Source organism: Takifugu flavidus, chromosome 6 (assembly GCF_003711565.1).
Source record: "Takifugu flavidus isolate HTHZ2018 chromosome 6, ASM371156v2, whole genome shotgun sequence".
In the NCBI taxonomy this organism is placed as follows: Eukaryota; Metazoa; Chordata; class Actinopteri; order Tetraodontiformes; family Tetraodontidae; genus Takifugu; species Takifugu flavidus.
In genome coordinates, this window is record NC_079525.1 from 10,252,807 (window position 1) to 10,271,299 (window position 18,493).

The window sequence follows — 18,493 nt, forward strand, 5'->3', positions numbered from 1 at the left end:
ACTTGTTGAATTGTTTTCATTGGCTTTTAATATTTCATATGCGTAAGTTTATACATTTATGTTCTTGTAGAGTATATTGTGAGCTACAACATGAACAGTTGTGAAACGTGATTTGTGCGCAGTTAGACCAAGGAACTAGTTCGTTTAAAAATACTACCATATAAAAACAAGGAAATTAAAAGAACGCTAACTAGCCATACGAAATAACAGCAAGTTTAAAACGTTGAGATTACATTATTATTGCGTTGAAATGTGCTGAAATCGTGTAACATTGTGACTATCTCAAATCGGAGGTGAGGTGCGGTTATTCGCCAGTGGTGTTTCCGTATCCATGGGCGTGTTTCTGGCAGAACCAATCAGAAAGCGTGTTGTCACCTGAGACAACAGGTATGAGCGTGCGCGCTCACAGCGTGAGAGAGAGTCGTTAACATGTGCTTTAACTCCACTTAAAAAGTCTCTGCTGAGCAACACTATGCACCTGTTTGAGTTACGTTTTCATGACACAATTGATTAGGAATTATAAAGTCATAATGCCCTATTTAAAGAATAGCTCGAGACTAATCTTCAGGAGTACGAAGAATGTTACAGGAAAATAAAGCACAAAAGTGCGAACTTGAAACTGGACTGTATAAAAACAAAACAGCAAACATATTTATTCACAGCTGGATGTTGCTTGCATGTAGTGTTGCATAGGCAGTGCGTTATTTATTTGTGTGTTATGGATGTTCAGAGAAACATTTTGGGCCATAGTTCAGCAGGTTTATGCAATTGGCATTTTCATTTTTAGAGGCTTGGTTTGACATGGTTTGAAATTGTTTAGATATTAAGGACAAACTTCAACTTTAGACTTTGGAAACACCCTCCCTCTGATTTTATTGGTCAAACACAAACACAGAGACCTCCTCCTGACCACTAGCCAAAGTCACACATGCACACAGCAAAGTAACTCCGGCTCATCTCTCGGACTCTTTCGCACAGATTTAACCGCTCATGGCAATGTTGTGCAGTCGGACAGCGCTGCGTCGGCTCCAGCCGATCTGCGTTTCTCAGCTGAAAGTGGCAGAGGGTCTTACGAGTAGTACGCCAAGGGAGATGTCAACACTGCCACGGGTGTATGTGACCCGGCAGATCCCACCCGAGGGCTTGAAGATCCTCCGTGAATCTGGAAAGTGAGTAAATGAGCTTTGTGTAGAGCATTGTGTATAGCTATATAGGAGGCATTTTCACTAAGAAAGCTGAATGGTTGTCAGACGTTTCCTCTGAAGTTCATCATTTACTTTGAGTAAACAGGACCGCTAATCTTTGCCCCATAGTTAGTCCGATAAGACTAGTAGCCTAAAGGCTGTTCCCCGATATCACAAACATATACTGGTAGAACACTATATACATGGTATAGATCAAAGGTTTGGACGAAGGACTAAGAAAATTTCATCTCCAATGGGGTTTTTCTCCAGGGTGCAGTTCGAGCTGTGGGACTCCGATGACATCTCTGTGCCCAGGAAGGAGCTGCTGCAGAGGGTCAGAGGTGTTGACGGCCTCCTCTGTGTGCTGACTGAGAAGATCGATGCAGAGTTGTTGGATGCTGCAGGTGGGCGGTGCTCTGAGATCAGGGGACAGGGAGTGCAGGATGAAAACCCTGCTCAGGTGTCACAATGCTGTCTGTCTTTCACCTTTGCTGTGCAGGTCCAAACCTAAAGGTGCTCAGTACCATGTCTGTAGGTTTCGACCACCTCTCCTTGGATCAGTTGAAGAAAAGGTGAATTCTATTTTTCCAAAAATGTATAGCTTAGTGTGTATAGTGTTATTAATTGGGTCCATGTATGTGTTTTTCCCTCAGAGGAATCCGTGTTGGTTACACCCCTGAAGTTCTGACTGATTCTGTTGCAGAGCTGACTGTGGCCCTCCTGCTCACGACCTCTAGGCGGCTCGTAGAGGCCACACATGAAGCCAAGACGTAATTTTTACATAACAACCTCCCTCTCTCTATCTTTGCCAGTGGTTATATCTCTCTTTTTCTCTCCATATTTTCCATCAGTGGGGGGTGGGGCACATGGAGAACTCTGTGGCTGTGTGGATACGAGTTAGCCAACAGCACTGTGGGTATCCTGGGCCTGGGGAGGATTGGTGAGTGTACCAAGTGTGAAACCCTACACATGTACAGTACTTGTCATCATCATGCCTCCTCTTCCCTCTGACGCGGGGGGATGGTTCTCTTAGGTGTGGCCATCGCTGAGCGTCTGGCACCTTTCAAAGTCAAGAAGTTCATCTACACAGATGTGGCCCCCAGGCCTGAACTAGCTAGCATCATCAACGCAGAGTACGGTAAGACCCAGATTGATATCAGTGATCTCTGTTTCCAGAACAGAATGGATGCAAAGTTCTGCTTTACTGACTGGTATTGTCATAACATGTTAATAACCTTGTCTCTTGGTTTAGTGTCTTTTGACGAACTGGCGAAGCAGTCGGATTTTCTGGCCGTATGTTGCGCTTTAACGCCAGAAACAAAGGAGATCTGCAACAAGAACCTCTTCTCCAAAATGAAAAACACATCCATTTTCATCAACACGAGCCGGTACTAGAATCAGTCTCTATACATACATTGTGCACAAGCGAGATGTGAAAACTATTGCAGTTTGTGCTGTAACTGGTGTAAAGTTCCTCTCTGGTGCAGAAAAATAGACAAAGTGCTTCTTTTTGTATGTAGAATCCAGATATTTGATCAGTTCCATTATTACATCCAGCCAGGCAGAGGAGATGGGTTTTTCCATTCGGAATGGGAGCAGGTAGAAAGTAAAAATGAAAAACAAGAATTACTCTTACCTATTTGTCTTCCGGATGTGGTCAGGGGCGGCGTGGTGAACCAGGAAGACCTGTATCAGGCGCTGTCCACTGGCCAGATCGCTGCAGCCGGTTTGGACGTCACCGTCCCTGAGCCCCTGCCCACTAATCACCCTCTTTTTACACTCAAAAACTGCGGTGAGCCCCTCATTATTCCATCAACTCGACTCTGCTCACTTCTCTTCTATCATATATTAATTCTCTCGTCCCACAGTCATCCTCCCACATATCGCCAGCGCGTCCTATACTACCCGAAATGCGATGTCGGCGCTGGCAGCAAACAACCTCCTCCTCGGCCTTCAGGGCGAGCCCATGATCAAGGAACTCAAACTGTAAAGAAACGCATTCATCTGTACTGTCATCTGTCATTCGAAATATCAAAATATTCCTTTGATTGGCTGTATTTGGAACTGTAATATCTGTATTTCTATATATTTAATTATACTGTAGATTCTGCTTTATGCCATGAATGAATGGCTCTCCTGAGTGAATTGCCAGATTCTGACCCTGTTACTGTCCAATCTGATCTGTTCTTGATCATATCTTCACAAAAATGTCACTACCAAAAAAAACACATTTGTGCTCATTGTCTTTATTTGAAACAGTCTGTACAATTGAACCCCTGCAAATCTCACACAGCAGGTTACAGATATGGAGGAAAAGAGGCTCTGATGCAGGGCAGAGACAAAGTCCCGGCTTTTATCGCGCGAGAGCACAAGGCATCATCTGATCATCAATTTAGGTTTTCATAGATTTGGACATTTTGCTCGAACAGTCAGTGCATTTTCTTTTATTTCATGCTACAGCTGCAGAGAACAGCTTCATTTAACACATCACAGAAGCCACTTTCGGGCATTTGCTTAACTTCCTCAAATCTGTAGCTTTTTAAGAACCGCCCGAACCCCGAGGCCGAATCCCACATACGCAGCAACAGAGTTCAGATAAAAAACACTTCTGACAGATTACGTCTCCTCCTCAGCGCAAAGACAATGAGCCGTTACCGTATACAACTGCGTGGTGACTTACAGCACGATACATTTTCACGCAGAAAACGACAAATTCTACTCTGAACACTAACCTGTCAAAAAAAAGCTACTCTGTATTATTTACCCTGGCAGGTAAGACCTCAAATACTGCTTTTATTCCCACTAATCAAAACCGTTCTCGTAACATCTGTGTTTTCTATTAAATGTTCATTTTAAAGGTGCCCCAGCTGATTGACCAGGCATTTAGCCAACTGGCAGACCTAAAAATGCAGAAAAGTGTCTTTGCATTTGAAGAATAACAACCACAACAATGTCGGCAGGTACGCAGACAAAAGTTCACAAGTTTAACCTTAACTGTGAATGTGGGGAAGCAACAGTTTTCAGCGTTTCAAAAGACAAATCACTGATATTACAAACAGCAGGACATCTACAAAGGACACTGACAGGTTCCTCCACGCAGAGTCTCTCTCAGGACAATCTGATTAACTCGTACATAAAAAGATTAAACCCAGATCCTCGTCCTTCTCACTCCAGCGGCATCGGTTTCTCTCCGTTCCTCCTGTAGGTTTCAAATGCAGCCATGTTTTTTTTTTCATGTGCAAAACAAAACGATAGGCACCGCTATGAGATGTTTTCTTTTTCTTCCTTCAGATTGATTAAATAGGTTGCATGAAGTTGGAGACACGGGCATTTTGGATGAAATCCAGACTTGCATAAATGAATATGGAATTTTTCTGAGTTGCACCAAGTTGAGTTTTCTCAGCTACGTTAGAAATGGACCAAGTTCGAGTCCACAATGTTGTTTTTTTCCTTCATCTCACATTAAAGCACTTTGGGGGGGGGAAATTAAGTCCATGAAACGTAGTCCAATTGAGACATTACTGCTATTTTGTACAGTGCACTGTTATGAACAGTTCTTACAGGTTTCATAAATAAACTCACATTGGGAACTAGTCAGAAGACAACAGTCAGATTTACACAGTCACTACAGACGCAGAGCAGACGCTACACATCACATAAATGTGTAACCACGAATCACGTTATGATGCTGACCCCATCCCAGTAAAGTCATTTGCAACTTTGATCTTTGGCTGTGACCCCGGTCTGCTCCTGTCAGCACTTCAGAGAACTCTTGATCCTCCAAAGAGGAGGCAGCGGCTACAGCAGAGTGCTGCTACTGTTCTGCCAGCGCAGACAGGTGGTCTTAGAGTGTTTGTACAGGTGTGAGGACTGACTGAAGCGCTTCCCACACTTCAGACAGGCGTACGGCTTCTCTCCCGTGTGGACTCGGATGTGTTTCTTGCAGTCGGTGAGGGTGAGGAAGGTCTTGCAGCAGATTTTGCAGGCATACTTTCGAGCGCCCTCCACCACCAACACGTTATGCTCCGACAGGGCCTTCTTGCACTTGGACAGGACGTCAGCTGAAGCTCGGGTCAGCTGAGGGGGGAGGGAAGTGGGTCTACTGCTGCTCATCTCATAGCCTCCACACTTGTTTAGAAGCAGGGGGCTCGCCAAGCTTGATGAAGGAGCGGTGGCATCCTGCAGAACGCCGTTTATTCCTTCCTCTCCTCGATGGGAAGCCATTTTTGGGGCAATGCGTCTGTAGCCCGGATAACCCAGTCCCTGTACGGTCACGTCCCCCCCCCCTCGGGAATGGCGGCCCAAGGAGTGAAGCCCCAGATTGGAGTGCTGGAAATCCAAAGCAAAAGGGTATTCTCCTTCATGTCCTCCGTTACCACCTCCTGCACTTCCTCTAGCATCCCCTAAACCCTCATGAACAGACCGGAGAAAAAAGGAATCGGGCTGTAGGTTGCCGGTTCGACTCTCGGCTTCCAGCGGACCTGCCTGCAGAAGAGAGGAAGGGGTGGAGCTTGATAGTCCGCCAGCTTCCTGCCTCATTAGAAAGTGATGTTTGAGTGTATCGCCAGTTGTTGTGTTCGGGAGCTCATCTTCTCCAGCAACCAATCCTGTCTCACCACTCCTGAAATCTTTGGGTCCGAGGAAAGAAGAAATAGTGAAAGCAGCTTTAGCAGCCAGGCCGTTACTGCAGACGAAGCCCCCTGCGACGCCGGCGCCCCCTCCCAGACTGCTTTTGAGATGAAGCTGCTCTCTGGGCTGCAGCAGTGATTCGGAGCTCGGCCGAGGTTCGGAAGTAAAGCTGCGGTCGCTGCTCTGAGGGCTGAGCTCAGCTTTTTCCTCCTCATCGTGGCCTCGGGGCTCAGCTGGATCGCTGCCCTCAGCCTGTGAGGTCACATCGCTGGTCTCATCGGTCGGCTCGGGGGAACTCAGCGGCTCTCGTTTAATCACCACCTACGAAGGGAAAACAGGTTCATTCTGGGGACTCTCTTGTGGTAAATGTCAGTTTAGATCTTTTCACGTCAGACATGGGTGCGAACAACTCACGGAAAGAAACATGACACTACCTTCTGTTCATTGGCATCCTCCTCCACCGCAGACTTGATCTTCACTCCAGCTCTGCTGCCCCCATGGTCCTGCTCCTCCATGTCCTCCTCTTTGTTCACCCCAACCTGCATTCTCCCCAACTCCTCCCCATCACAGTGTCCGCTGTCCGACTGACTTGGCATCTGAGGGTCTTCTTGGGACAACCTAACTTGGCCTGCAATTGTGCTTTCTAATTTGGATCCATCCCCTATCTTGTGGGAGTCTGGGGACAGTAATGCTCCTTCCTCTCGCCGTGCATGCGCCCCTCCGTCTCCTAGCATGCCCGTGTTAGGAGTGGAGGGCCGTTGCCTTTGTCTGGGCCTCTCCTCTGACAAAGCCATGGTCATAGAGGGCTTCCGTTTGTGGAAGCGTCGGATGGGGAACGAGGCTCTCTGTTCGATCCCCTCCCTGGAGCCCGCATTTTCAACACTGTCCACTTCCATCCCGCCCAGTGCTGAGCTCACCAAGCTAAGTCCCAACTGCTGCAGGAGGAAAGAGCGCTGCAGTTTCGAAGTGGCGGTGTTTGGCGCCAGGTTAGCGTTACTCGCTCCAGGGGGGTTCGTCGCTAAATCCGTTACTTGCTGCTGCCTGAGCCTCTGCGGCTCCTGCTGAGGGTGATGAAGGGTGGATCTCTCCGATGCAGGGGACATGGGCAGCGTGCGTGTGGTCAGGTAATGTTTGCAGGCCTTGACCACATTGTTGAGGTGAAGATGTGAGGCGGCGAGCAGGATGTCCATGACATTGCTCTCCCCTAGCATCAGGGTGGAGGTGTACATCATGTCAACCAGTGCGGCAAAAGCCTCTGCGGTCACCACCTGTCAGCAGTGTTTTACAAACGCAAACCGTTATTCAAGCAATTCCAGAAATTTCTCAAATACACTGCAGAAAGACAGTGACTACGCTAACTTTGCAAGTCCCCCTTACACAACTGAAATAAAATCATTAACTCATTAGCATTATATCATTAATCAGTAACCACCACCCATTGTGCAGTGATAAGCTGCCATTCGGTACTAAGTTTGCTGTTCCACGACTAGACCGAGACACAGAAAGTAGCATTTTCAGACTCTAACCTCACTATCCAGCTGGATCATATTCATGCTGGCGTCTCCTTCTGCCACAGTGAACAGGGCTCTGAAATGGGTGCTACAGGCTGCCAGCACAGAGCGGTGGGCCTTGAAGTGTCTGCTGCCCACCACAATGACACAATCCCACAACTGACCATGGACACGCTGGTAGTTGAGCTGCTGAAAGATCTGCTCAAAGTGACCTGGGAAGTCCATGGTTCTGAAAGAGGGGAAGGTGGAGATCCAAGATGAGAGTTCCGACACAATCAGAAGGATACAGTGGGGATCAACCAGTTGGCTGCACTTCCTGTTGATGATAGTTCTGGGACAGTTTAGTGAAATAGTCTGCAGTTCAACAGATCCTGCACCATTGCCGTGAAAACTAGTTATATCTCCCCAAATGTTGGGGTGCTCTTTAATATGGATTAAAGGGCACAGAGGACACAGCAGTTACAAAGGTTTTAACATCCTCAGATGGACAACAAGACTACTACCTAGCGTGTCTGAATTTGATCACAGCACCGGCCTGTTTAGATGACACACAAAACGTAAAAGATGGCAAATTTCACGTTAAAACGCAGAGATTTGGGATAAAACCTTTAAATTCCGAAAACACGTAAGTGGCATAAACAGGCCCGTGACCACAAATGGACAAGGCTAAGGTTAGCTGGCTAGTGCACAGCAAAACTCGTCCGTTGGCTCCATCTAACACGGAACGCGATCATTTACTGGCCCAGTGGAAATGCTTACCGAGTACCGAGGGAGTCTTTTTAGTCAGACATAACAGTCTGAGACATCCCTGAATCTATTCCACTCGGACACGCTGCGCCGAGGTTGACTAGCAGCCAACTTACTGAATTGATTGTTATCACTGCCGTTGATAACGGTGTCTGTCCTTGTCGCCCTCGAGGTTAATTCACATTTAACAGCCGATAAGAACACATACGCGGACGCAAGTAAAGAGAAAATAAATAAATAACTACGATATCTAAGAGGAAGATGTGTTAGTGTTTCTATTATCAGACAGCGCTACCCAGCCAGACTCACAGGGTGGCGCTGTGTCTTATTCACGAGTCAATAACCTCCACAAAATTGTCCCTGTCTCGGCACAAGATGGCGCTGCTGTGTTCCTGTAGGCGTATCTGAAGATTTCAGAACGTATTGAAATACGGTTCACCACGACGTGGAAAGTTTGGCCCTGTTGTTTTCCTTGGTAAGCATTTAATTCATTCTTGTTGTATTGATCAGTGACGTCTAATCCACAACCTTGCAGTCTTAATAAAACTATCACTACCTTGACCTTTGCGAAACCGGAAATAAGTCGGAAGTAATCATCTTACGTCGCTGTTGACAACAAAGATGGCTGCGTCCTGCTCGTTCGTGCGCTGCGGCGATGAGAAAGATTCCGATAAAGTCGCTATTGGTATATATATAATACATATTTGCATCGTTGGTTGTTAAAATGAAGATGTCGTTGTTATGATGTCCGTGATTTCTTTTACCCTTTCTTTTACCCATTCTCAATTTTAAACAGACACTGATGTTACACACGTGGGTAAAGGCAGCAAAATGCTATGGCTGGTTTGTTAGAATAGTAGGAGAATAGTTATAAACTTGTATTTGTGCACCTTATTCCATTTATTATCGATGTGTAATATCAAACTGCAGTTACAATAATTTACTATGCTTGGGGACGTTAATAAGATCAGGTGTGTTGTCTTCGTGCAATTCTTATTTTATCACTACGAGAGTTAACTTTGTATTTAAGTAACTAAAAATTGAAATGTAATGATAGTGATAACAAAACATGTACTGACTTTGCTCACTCTGTGTCATTTTTACAGTCCGATTTTCAAATGGAAGTGTCAAAAATGCAGACAGACTAGATTTCACAATGTACAAAAACACAGATGAGATAAACCCAAGAAAAAAGCACCGACGGATACTGGTGAGAAAGTGCCACTTCATTCTTGGCTCAGTCTGGTTGCACAAGCGTATAAGGAGACCTGTTTATGTGCCCTTGTGACCTTGGTTCTCCTTGGTTCTGTTTCTTTAGGTTGCAGAATCAGAGCGATTGTCCTATGTTGGAAGTAATTTTGGAGAAGCTTCCTTGAAATGCAACAACCTTTGCAAGTTGGTTAAACTGGGATACATCTCAGAGTTGTGACTGTAACAGCTGGCTGTTGTGGATGCAATGAATAACTGTGGTCATTTGGTGTCTCTTTAGGTATTATGTTGGGGTGTTGAACAAGAAAACCATGCAAATGGAGGTGCATAGTGCGCAGGTCTTCAACTTGTGCCCTATTATACCAGGTATAAAGAGTCAAATCTCCAGTATGACCTGCCAGAAAGAATTTTTTTCTCTCCATATTTTCAGTGTTAAAACATAAGCAAGTCCTCAGTTTTTGAGTGCTGATGTGTTTGTTCTTCAGGTGAAACAGTAGAGACAACAAAGGCTCAGGACACTTCCTTGTCATACAGAGACAAGGTAAAGCAACTACATGTTTTAGAGGCCAGACCTAAAATATTGCAGTTATTCTAAGGCTCTGGAACCTCCTTAGGTTGACTCGTTGGTTGAGGCTTTTGGCACCAGCAAACAGAAGAGATCTCTGAACTCACGCAGGCTGAACCAGGTGTGCAGCGAAACTCTGCACCACGCAGTGGCTAAAGCTGCCGACACCGTGATTGAGCAGAAGGGACTGGAAGGTAAGCTGAAGCCACATCTTTATCCTTCTATCCAAATGGCCAACATATAGCTGCTTGAAGTCTGACATTTTTAAGCGCATCGCCAGTTATTTCTCTTGCGTTTGTCTCCTCTCAGCTTTGCAACAAGAAGTGGCCGAGTCGCAGGAAGAGCTGGCTCTCCACCTGCCCCCCTGCTATGCTGACGCTGACACCCCCGAGAACGTCTACCTATTTGAAGATCGTATCTTTTTGTACATTTCTTCATGAATGCGTGAATAGTTGAAACTCCCAAAACTCAGTCAGGCCATGTGAGCTTTTGTAACAGCTTTTGTAAAACAAATCAGTCCACGTCATCATGCATCTGTTTCCGATGTGACAGTTGCCACCGATGGGTGATGATGACATCTTTGCTTCCGCTTACATCGGTCTTGGGTTAGGTAACGCACCTATGACAGACATGTTTGTGTTCCGTTTTCTGTCCTTGACTGACGCTCCCAGTTCTGAGTCCAGCTGAGTTTGAAGCTCTGGAGGAGGGTGGAGCCAAGATGGCAGCCCTGACCCCTGAGGAGCTGCAGAAGATGAGAGATGACAGACAGTAGGATGACGCTTGCCATTGGGACAGTTTATAAAGCTGAATTCCGATTCCTTGTTCTGCTTTTTATTTATTTTGTAATTATTCCAGGTGTCTGTGTGCTGTGAACATTCTTGAGAATATGCAAACTGCTGGTGAAGAGATGAGGGATAAAATGTCACGCTGTGCATATTACCTCTCACTGCTCCTCAAGCTGGCGCAGCAGAAATATGTTGCTCGAAAGTGTGAGTAGTGCGTTTTGCACGTCAACGGTGCCTTTGCGATCCGACTGGACTAACAGTAGCTTCCGTTCTCACAGTTGGGAAGGAGCAAGGCTGTCCTCGCATCATTCAGAGCAAACTGTTCAGAAACTTCACTGTGGAGACTTTCAACAATGGCAGGTAGGACCACAGTAAAGCAGATCCAGTGTGAACCCTCTGGAATTTGTCAATTTAATGATTATTTAAAGAATTTGGTGAAATCCTTTTTTTCTACTGTCAACTTTCCGATTCCCATGTTTGTCTGTTCTATTGAATTATGCACAAAACTGGCTCATTCTTGATATTATGGTTTACTCTTTAGAGTCCAGAACTTTGTAACTTCATCCATGCATTCAAAATTAGCAGCCTACTGTCTGGCCCTGCTGCTGCATGTGGGTCACATGACCGCTGACCTCACCTTACTACATCGTGATCTGGGAATCACAGAGGCCAGGTAAGGATTTATCATCTGAAATGTATTTCATTTTAATAAAAGGTAAAATATCATGAAATAACTTTGCATTTGTGTCCCTACAGAATGATCGAAGTAGCAAAGTCTATGAGACTGACTCTAATTAGACCGCCTCGGGTCCAGGATCCCGAGGCTGGACTGCAAGACACAAACGCACACAAACAGGCCGCCCTCGTTCTTCCCCTGGTCTCATACGAACAGTTCAGGGACAGACCGAAACGTCGGAAAATGCGCTAAACCTCCAGACAGGTGGTGAAGAGATGAGTGTCATAAAAGAGTTTATTGATGTATTCTGCACTCAGACAAATAAAGTGGTGAAGATTCATTTGTACAGTTTGTTTCTTACTGTGCAGGATAAAAAAAAGACACATTTGAGAGGTCAAAGACATTCAGGCACATTTGTAGACAGCACATATTGCACACTGATCATTTTCCTTCAAGAACCAGCTATTACAGCTGAGTCTGTGAGCTTTGTCTTCATAGTATAGGGGGGGGGTGCATATGCTTCTGTAAGACAATTTTTCTCTACCATCTATAAAAAAAGAAACAGCTTCACTCAAAAGGAATAATAAAGCCGAATCTCGTTAGGATTTTTAAGTGTGCACTTCCTAACCAGCTAACATCAGATGAACTACCATCCAGTATGATGCAGCAATTCTGTACAAGTATAAGGAACGGGAATATGTCAGGGCTGGTTAGCTAAACACTAAAAAAGCAAATTTAATTGTAAATAGTGCAAAACCATAAGTGCAACCAACAAAGGGGAAGTACATTTCAAGGACAATTCTGTCACAGGTGCCACTGTTTTGTATCCACATGTAAATGATTTTCCAAGAGGAAACCCAGTCTGGGCTGGAGGAGAGACTGAGTTGAGGTGGGAATCTTCTCGGGAATCCAAAGAATGGAGGGAGGCGCCGTCTTGAGTTATCAGAACAGACTTTCAAAGCCAATATCAACAATAGTGTTACATGACTACTGTCGAGAGCATTATGGGTGACCTGCATATTTACAAATGCATTAATTGTGATGGAGACAGTACAAGACAAGACACAGCTTTACTGTCAGGTATGACATCTAGCGTCTCAGCTAAAACTACATTAAACCTTGTGCCAGTTCATAGCAGCGAGGCAAGTACAAATGCTAAACTCTCAATGATCATTTGTCACCCATTCACCAGTTTTAGTCATGAAAGACGACCAACTACTGTTGAGCAGCTAAAAACCTCACTTTAAAATCAAATGAGTGGTGTTTGTTTAACATTACAGCGTCGTCACATTTATATTTACATTTTACATGTCCTATTCCTTTAATCTTCAGTATCAAACTGGGCGACTTCACTTTATTAGTGCATCTCTCAAGTCCGATCAGGTACAGTCGGAGGAATTTATCATGTACTCCACAAGAGGAGTTTACGCACAGCTAAATGAACACAAATATCCCTGTTGAGAACGTCATTTATCAAAGTTTTTAAGCACTCACCAGTATTCAAAGAATGGAACAAAACATGCTGCCACTATGGCAACCACTTTCTACTGTAGCACTTATCCTGGTTGTCATGGAAATTCCAAGTCTAGAAGGGCACTGAGATGAGGAGAGTCCACAAGGGGAGCTGACCAGTGGACGGGGTGGTGGGTTTTCCAAAACCCAGGCCGGAGATGTAAAGCTAAAAAAGAGGCAACAAAAAAATAGCATAATGTGAATGTGTTGCCATCTTTTTCATTAAAGGGATAAAAATACATCAGAGGCTCTTTCAAGTTAATTGGACCTGTAATCTTTTCGATCCCCTCCGACAAAAGCTCGACTGGTATATTTTGATCAACAAAGAACAGCCACCAAAAATCTTGTACCGATCCAACCAGGGTTTGGTCACTTAAATGACTTAAAATCCTGTTTTTAACAGAAAACTGTCACCCACTCTTGATCTAGACGTTAAGATATAGATTTAAATGACCTGTTGCTGTGCGTGAGAATACTGTTGTTGCGGAGCACGCAGCCATCATTGCCAGGATCCACCTGTAACAGTGTTCTTCTGGTTCCAGTTTGGCCCTGGAACAAGAGATTGTCATGGACGACCCCTTTCACCGGGCCCAGCACGGTCACGCCACAGCCTCGTGCTGGTTGAACACGATTGCGCAAAACCTAACAACAAAAATGAGCTGACATGATTGCGAAAAATTGCGTGTGCACCCTTGTAAAATGCGCTCTCACTTTAACGTCGGTGCTGTTGGAGATCTGAATCCCGCAGCCTCGGTTTCCCACCACGTCGTTCTCCACGATCTGCCCGTTGCCACTAAAACTGACGCCGTGGCCGCCGTTTTTGTAAATGCCATTACCGCGAAGCTCCGCTCTGCACTCCTTCTCCACTGTAACTCCACCACAGCCATTGTTCAGGATGCAGTTGTTTGCCAGTCGGGTCAGTTGACTGCTCTGCAGCACGGTGACGCCGGTGCCACGGTTACTGTTTATGAGGTTCGCAAACACATTCAGGGGCTCGCTGCTCTTCACATAAAGTCCGACCGCTGGACAGATGAGGAGGGAAGGCCGATGAGAGTATTGGAGACAAGAAGTAAAGGTTTAACAGGTTTATTACCTCCATTGAAGTTCAAACAGTTGCTTTCCACCAGGGCCACGCTGATGGAACGGCGAGCGGAGTGGCGCTCATCTTCACTGTCAAGATCACTCTCCCATGCAAACAGCTCCCCCTCTTCGTTCAGGTTCTCCTGCCCGTCTCTCCCTTCTCCTTCCACCCCTCTCCTATCCCTGCTGCCTTCCTCACCGCCCATGCCGTCCTGTCCTGGCCAGTTGCCCTCTCTGGACTCAATGTTCTCCGGGTCCTTCCTGCAGAACACGGCCAGGCCATACATGCAGTTGTGGGTGATGTAGTTTCCAAGGAGCTGTGGGAGGCTGGAGGACATAATCCACACACCACAGCCTTTGTTACCTTCAGAAACAACAGGAAAAAAAGAGACTTAATTGGTCAAGACCAAATCTAAGGACCCTTTTAAGGTTACTGTTGATGAAACAGATCTAGCTGAAATCACACACAATAGACGTGGTTTCCTTCTATGAGTCCACGACCCCGTTCTCCCACTACAACACCGTCAGAGTAGCCGTAGCAGATGAAGTTGTTCTTCAAGATGGGGTCCCCTCCTCTGCGGATGTCGACGCCCCCCCACTGGTTCTCTCTGATTACGTTATCTGGAAATTTTAGCACCACTTTTATTCTGAGGTTAACGACGGCAGGAGAAAACCCTGCGCGGAGGTGCGAGATGCCTACACACTTGTGATCACCCCTCGGCCATTCTCGTTCACGGCGATCCCAGCTGCCTGGCCCTGGAAGATGTGATTCCCGCTAACACAAGAAAAGAGGTCAGGAGTTGAGTCAGGATTAGTTAGCAAAAGCATCAGTTCTTGCTTGTTTAGTCACGTGAAGCCACAGGAGATTTTATGGAAATCCTTTTAGATGGTGCCAGGAACATGTGGGAACAGGACGAATTAGGGAAAAATGGTGGCCTGATTTAATTACTGGATTACTGGTCCGCAGTGCTTTGAGAGACAAAGTGTCTGCCATGAACGTGCACGGTTTTGCAAACGAGGAAATTAAATCCAAACAAAGTAGATGTGTGAACCTACCTGACCACAGGATTTCCGCTGAAGAGAACATACACACCCGCTTCTTTGTTATTATAGATCCAGTTACTTCGAAGGGAACCTTTTCCATTCCCAAGGACAACGACCCCTGAGCGCAAACCGCTGTGAATTCTGTTGCACTTTTGTACAAAAGACAAGAGTATAAAATGTAAACCAGGACCAAACATTTATATCTGGGAGTGAAGCGTCAACAAAACAGCAGCGAAGCCAAATGGCAACCGTTATAAACAATGGTCACGTGATTTCGCTCAATACTACCACAATGATGGGGTTGGCTCCTTTACGGATGTCCAGGCCGGCCTCCCCATTTCCGTGGATGTTGTTTTCCGCAATGAGTCCCTGAGCTGCGAGGCGCAGGAACACACCAGAAGCGCGGCACTCACACACCTCATTCCTCAGCATCACAATCTGAAGGAGGCCAAAGAGAAGAGGACTGTCAAGTATCTCTACAGCTTTAATCGTTTACGATCGCAAGAGTCCAAAGTGTGCCGTTACATTCCAGGGCTGATTGTGTAAAAACCAATGTAATCCTGTTTACCGTTGAGTTCTGGATGCAGCGGACGGCGTAGTTCAGCCCACGGAAAACGTTGCCCTCCAGCCGAGCTCGTCCATAATTGGACAGGTGCACCCCGCCCTTCCCTTCCCTGAACAGGCAGCGCTTGACGATGCAGCCGAGTGTGGACGCTGCCAACATCTGCGCCTCTGGATCCCTATCTAGCTCCTGCTGAAAGGTGAGGAGTTCAGGGGCCACGGGGGTTGGATCCAGCGATGAACCCACTGGCGGAGAGCGGTCTTTTTGGGGCTTGAGTAAGTGGGAAAGGCCGTGATTGTCACAGGGGATTCTGTAATACTGGTTTAGTTGATTTTTGGCATCGTAGCCTCCTCCCCCTTCCAGGATCTGCTCTTCCCTGTCGCTGCACTCGCCCTCACTCCAACAGTCTTCAATCACAGTGGCCTGACACACCGCCCCAACCCCAGTCTTGTGCAGCCAGCCTTCCATGCTCATGTGCTCATTTTTAACATTGACACCTAGAGGTTGATGTCCACCACTAGTGTGGACCAGAAGGTCAGTGGGAGGGCTGCTGTTGTTCCCAGATGTCCTATATGAAGGAAATGTCCTGGCAAGGGAAGTCAAGTGCTTACATGCCCAGTTTCGTTCCGAAACGGGAGGACCTTCAACTGTCACTGACGCAGTGTCGCTTCCGGAGAAGTCACAGCTGTCCAATAAACTGAGGACAACTCCCAACAGGTGGGCTGAGCTGCCCTGTGAGAAGGAGCAGAAGCGAGCCTGGCACGTTCCTGGACCACGGACCTGTAACTGAGCTCCCTCAAAGTTACAGTTGTCGAACTGAACGTGACCCCATGAAGTCTAATGCCCGACAAGAACAGAAAGAGGATTCCAGTCAGTACCACCAGGAATTTGCAACAGCATACATTCAATTCAAACCACCGCGCATGTTCAGTGAAACCAGGTTCTAAGACATAAAACAAACCACAAGAGCTACTTCCTGGTTGTGTTGACCCATGGCATGGAAGAACTCTTGGGAAACCACAATTACAATTTTCCCTTCTTTCAGCAATTCAACTTGGACAGAATTTGTAAAATTCAGAACACCAAGCTGGGTGGATAAACAGTACGAATGCTACTGAACCTCAATAAAGAGGTTCTTACCTTATAGACCACTGTAGAGAACCACGGGGGCATAAAGACCAGGTTGCACAGCCTCGCAGTAGGACACTGCTGCTCCAGACATACCAGCAGAGCCACCTCACCCAGTTGCCCCAGGCCCAACAGCTCCACTGGCACCTTCATCACAATTTCAGCCTGCTCCTCATAGACCCCTGGGTGCAGGACCACACGATCGTATGGACCTGCAACCACAAGGGCACTGCGGAGGGTCTCCAACTCGCATCCGGGGCCCACATGCCAAACTTTGCGATCTTTCCGACGGCGTAAAAAAAGGAGGCAGGCTGAAGACTGGAGCTCTGGCCCATTTTGAGTCCAGGTACGGGTGGCAATGGCATGCTGCTTGAGCGCTTCTCTCCAGGATGGGGGCTCCAGGTGTGGCTGGCTGGGCCAGTTGGGATGTCTGCTCTCAGGACAACCTAGGCAGAGCTGCCTCCAGCGGGTGTTGTCCAGAGACAGGATCAGTTCTCTCCAAGCACGACAAACCTGGCAGCAGCGGCCCAGGTCAGGTAGGGGGAGGTAGGCCAGAATAATCCGCCACAGCTCCACAGGGAGGTTGCCAACCTCCATGGCAGCAGAGACACCTGGAAACAGGCAGCGACACGCACGCGCAGATAAGGCTCGCGCCAACCCTTACACAATAACAAATGTGCAACATTCACGGTGATGAGTTCATCTCAACCGCAGCATTTACGAGCTATAAAACAACAAAAGCGACAGATTAAAACCTCACCTGTTGTTAGTGTGGCATCATCAGACGAACCGCACACGTTGCAGACGTGGGAACCTATAGGAACCTTTAACTCACTGGTTCCAGTCCCCGTAACACGACGCATCCATGATGAGCGCTACAGATGCGCAATCAAAGCGGAGTTCATTTAATTCCATTTTACGTGTAGAGACCGCGAAACAAACATCTTCGACCATCTTCCGCTTCCCTTCAGAGGGCGTCAACATTTTGGAAGTGAGAACCAGTTAGATCATAGGCTCGCATCACATGTAGCGGCCACGTATGGATCTCAGCATGATTCCTACGCGGAGTGGGTGGTCTTCATACAAATATACGATCCATCCAAGGAATTTCCATTTTTCCATAGGACTCATATATGACGTAAAACCACGTCAGTGATGGCACTAGACTTTCAAACATGGGGTTGCCAGAGGGTGACTAAGGATTTATCAGGGGTTACATATGAAGATAAAGGGAAGTAACACGTAACATGGTCGCCAAGGAATACACAATAAAATTTAAAGATTTAATGCAGAATCCTTCTTTTTTTAAAAAAAAAAAAAACTGTTATTCTATTACAATGCAGTACCATTAAGGTAGAGTAAATCTGTACCTTGTGCAACTGCTTTTCAGTAACATTGGTATAAAACGGACATTAGGAATAAGTTAATTTCAAACACAGAAGAACTAAATCGCAAATGTCTCCTAAATTAAACTAAAGCTGTTGAGAAGAGTGGGACATGTACCACTATTTTTTTTCTTTTAAATTTAATCAATTTTAAGTTCTATACACGCAGCATTTGTCTATCTCCGTACAGAAGTGCAAGTAGATCAGCTCTACCAACCGTCAGTAATTTATAATAATCTACAATAAACCTGGTCTAATGTCAAACGTGTTTATAATTAGATATTATTAGATATTAGATTTGCCTGTTGCCTAATCATTTCCCTTTTGGTAGGTGGAGATAATTAATTGTAGAGGATATTTATAATAAATTACCCCAGTCGTACCCCCCGCACCTTCGTATACAAATAGGACGCGCTCATCGATAAGCATCATTATTAGAGTCACGATTACGTTATTATTATTATTATTATTATTAT

The 18,493-nt window shown here is 46.1% G+C and overlaps 4 protein-coding genes across 14 annotated transcripts; 2 read left to right on the forward strand and 2 right to left on the reverse strand.

The window, feature by feature from the left end:
* Positions 1-917: 917 nt before the first annotated feature.
* grhprb (glyoxylate reductase/hydroxypyruvate reductase b) lies at positions 918-3,556 on the forward strand. The gene is made up of 9 exons (XM_057036560.1): positions 918-1,169; positions 1,455-1,588; positions 1,684-1,756; positions 1,838-1,954; positions 2,036-2,124; positions 2,218-2,322; positions 2,437-2,572; positions 2,846-2,976; positions 3,053-3,556. The coding sequence occupies exons 1-9, from the start codon at positions 991-993 to the stop codon at positions 3,172-3,174; spliced, it is 1,086 nt and encodes a 361-aa protein (XP_056892540.1). The 5' UTR covers positions 918-990; the 3' UTR covers positions 3,175-3,556.
* LOC130527798 (zinc finger and BTB domain-containing protein 5) lies at positions 3,415-8,388 on the reverse strand. 4 transcript variants are annotated; one of them, XM_057036551.1, is made up of 4 exons: positions 8,188-8,388; positions 7,489-7,553; positions 6,248-7,081; positions 3,415-6,134 (listed from the first exon to the last, which is right to left on the reverse strand). In XM_057036551.1, the coding sequence occupies exons 2-4, from the start codon at positions 7,489-7,491 to the stop codon at positions 4,983-4,985; spliced, it is 1,989 nt and encodes a 662-aa protein (XP_056892531.1). In that variant the 5' UTR covers positions 7,492-7,553; positions 8,188-8,388; the 3' UTR covers positions 3,415-4,982. The 4 variants fall into 4 exon arrangements, with proteins under 4 accessions (XP_056892531.1, XP_056892529.1, XP_056892530.1 ...); XM_057036549.1 differs by having other exon boundaries at positions 7,340-7,553; XM_057036550.1 differs by having other exon boundaries at positions 8,084-8,388.
* Positions 8,389-8,440: 52 nt separating this feature from the next.
* polr1e (RNA polymerase I subunit E) lies at positions 8,441-11,646 on the forward strand. Of its 5 annotated transcripts, none has more exons than XM_057036556.1 (12): positions 8,441-8,546; positions 9,178-9,281; positions 9,390-9,466; positions 9,561-9,646; positions 9,766-9,821; positions 9,895-10,039; positions 10,155-10,259; positions 10,517-10,613; positions 10,701-10,834; positions 10,909-10,990; positions 11,172-11,303; positions 11,387-11,646. In XM_057036556.1, the coding sequence occupies exons 2-12, from the start codon at positions 9,228-9,230 to the stop codon at positions 11,556-11,558; spliced, it is 1,140 nt and encodes a 379-aa protein (XP_056892536.1). In that variant the 5' UTR covers positions 8,441-8,546; positions 9,178-9,227; the 3' UTR covers positions 11,559-11,646. The 5 variants fall into 5 exon arrangements, with proteins under 5 accessions (XP_056892536.1, XP_056892539.1, XP_056892534.1 ...); XM_057036559.1 differs by having other exon boundaries at positions 8,528-8,546; positions 9,390-9,462; XM_057036554.1 differs by lacking the exon at positions 8,441-8,546 and adding an exon at positions 8,660-8,756.
* Positions 11,583-17,669, reverse strand: fbxo10 (F-box protein 10). Of its 4 annotated transcripts, XM_057036543.1 has the most exons (12): positions 17,393-17,654; positions 16,645-17,243; positions 15,511-16,341; positions 15,231-15,380; positions 14,955-15,091; positions 14,603-14,673; positions 14,367-14,519; positions 13,912-14,262; positions 13,530-13,840; positions 13,273-13,460; positions 12,774-12,984; positions 11,583-12,692 (listed from the first exon to the last, which is right to left on the reverse strand). In XM_057036543.1, the coding sequence occupies exons 1-11, from the start codon at positions 17,493-17,495 to the stop codon at positions 12,807-12,809; spliced, it is 3,072 nt and encodes a 1,023-aa protein (XP_056892523.1). In that variant the 5' UTR covers positions 17,496-17,654; the 3' UTR covers positions 11,583-12,692; positions 12,774-12,806. The 4 variants fall into 4 exon arrangements, 3 of the variants coding, with proteins under 3 accessions (XP_056892523.1, XP_056892524.1, XP_056892525.1); XM_057036544.1 differs by having other exon boundaries at positions 11,583-12,984; positions 13,273-13,367; XR_008951119.1 differs by lacking the exon at positions 11,583-12,692 and having other exon boundaries at positions 12,760-12,984; positions 13,273-13,477; positions 17,393-17,656.
* Between the last annotated feature and the right edge of the window lie 824 nt (positions 17,670-18,493).

Excerpts from the sequence above, each read along its gene's own strand:
- grhprb (XM_057036560.1), top strand. The coding sequence starts at position 991 with ATGGCAATGTTGTGCAGTCGGACAGCGCTGCGTCGGCTCCAGCCGATC. Across the intron at positions 1,955-2,035 it reads GCCACACATGAAGCCAAGAC|TGGGGGGTGGGGCACATGGA; the intron begins GTAATTTTTACA and ends ATTTTCCATCAG. Across the intron at positions 2,323-2,436 it reads CATCATCAACGCAGAGTACG|TGTCTTTTGACGAACTGGCG; the intron begins GTAAGACCCAGA and ends CTCTTGGTTTAG.
- LOC130527798 (XM_057036549.1), bottom strand. The coding sequence starts at position 7,549 with ATGGACTTCCCAGGTCACTTTGAGCAGATCTTTCAGCAGCTCAACTAC. Across the intron at positions 7,082-7,339 it reads TGATCCAGCTGGATAGTGAG|GTGGTGACCGCAGAGGCTTT; the intron begins GTTAGAGTCTGA and ends CACTGCTGACAG. Across the intron at positions 6,135-6,247 it reads AGGATGCCAATGAACAGAAG|GTGGTGATTAAACGAGAGCC; the intron begins GTAGTGTCATGT and ends TTCCCTTCGTAG.
- polr1e (XM_057036554.1), top strand. The coding sequence starts at position 8,693 with ATGGCTGCGTCCTGCTCGTTCGTGCGCTGCGGCGATGAGAAAGATTCC. Across the intron at positions 9,822-9,894 it reads CCTTGTCATACAGAGACAAG|GTTGACTCGTTGGTTGAGGC; the intron begins GTAAAGCAACTA and ends GAACCTCCTTAG. Across the intron at positions 11,304-11,386 it reads CTGGGAATCACAGAGGCCAG|AATGATCGAAGTAGCAAAGT; the intron begins GTAAGGATTTAT and ends GTGTCCCTACAG.
- fbxo10 (XM_057036543.1), bottom strand. The coding sequence starts at position 17,495 with ATGCGTCGTGTTACGGGGACTGGAACCAGTGAGTTAAAGGTTCCTATA. Across the intron at positions 17,244-17,392 it reads TGATGCCACACTAACAACAG|GTGTCTCTGCTGCCATGGAG; the intron begins GTGAGGTTTTAA and ends GCCTGTTTCCAG. Across the intron at positions 14,520-14,602 it reads TGGCCGAGGGGTGATCACAA|ATAACGTAATCAGAGAGAAC; the intron begins GTGTGTAGGCAT and ends TAAAATTTCCAG.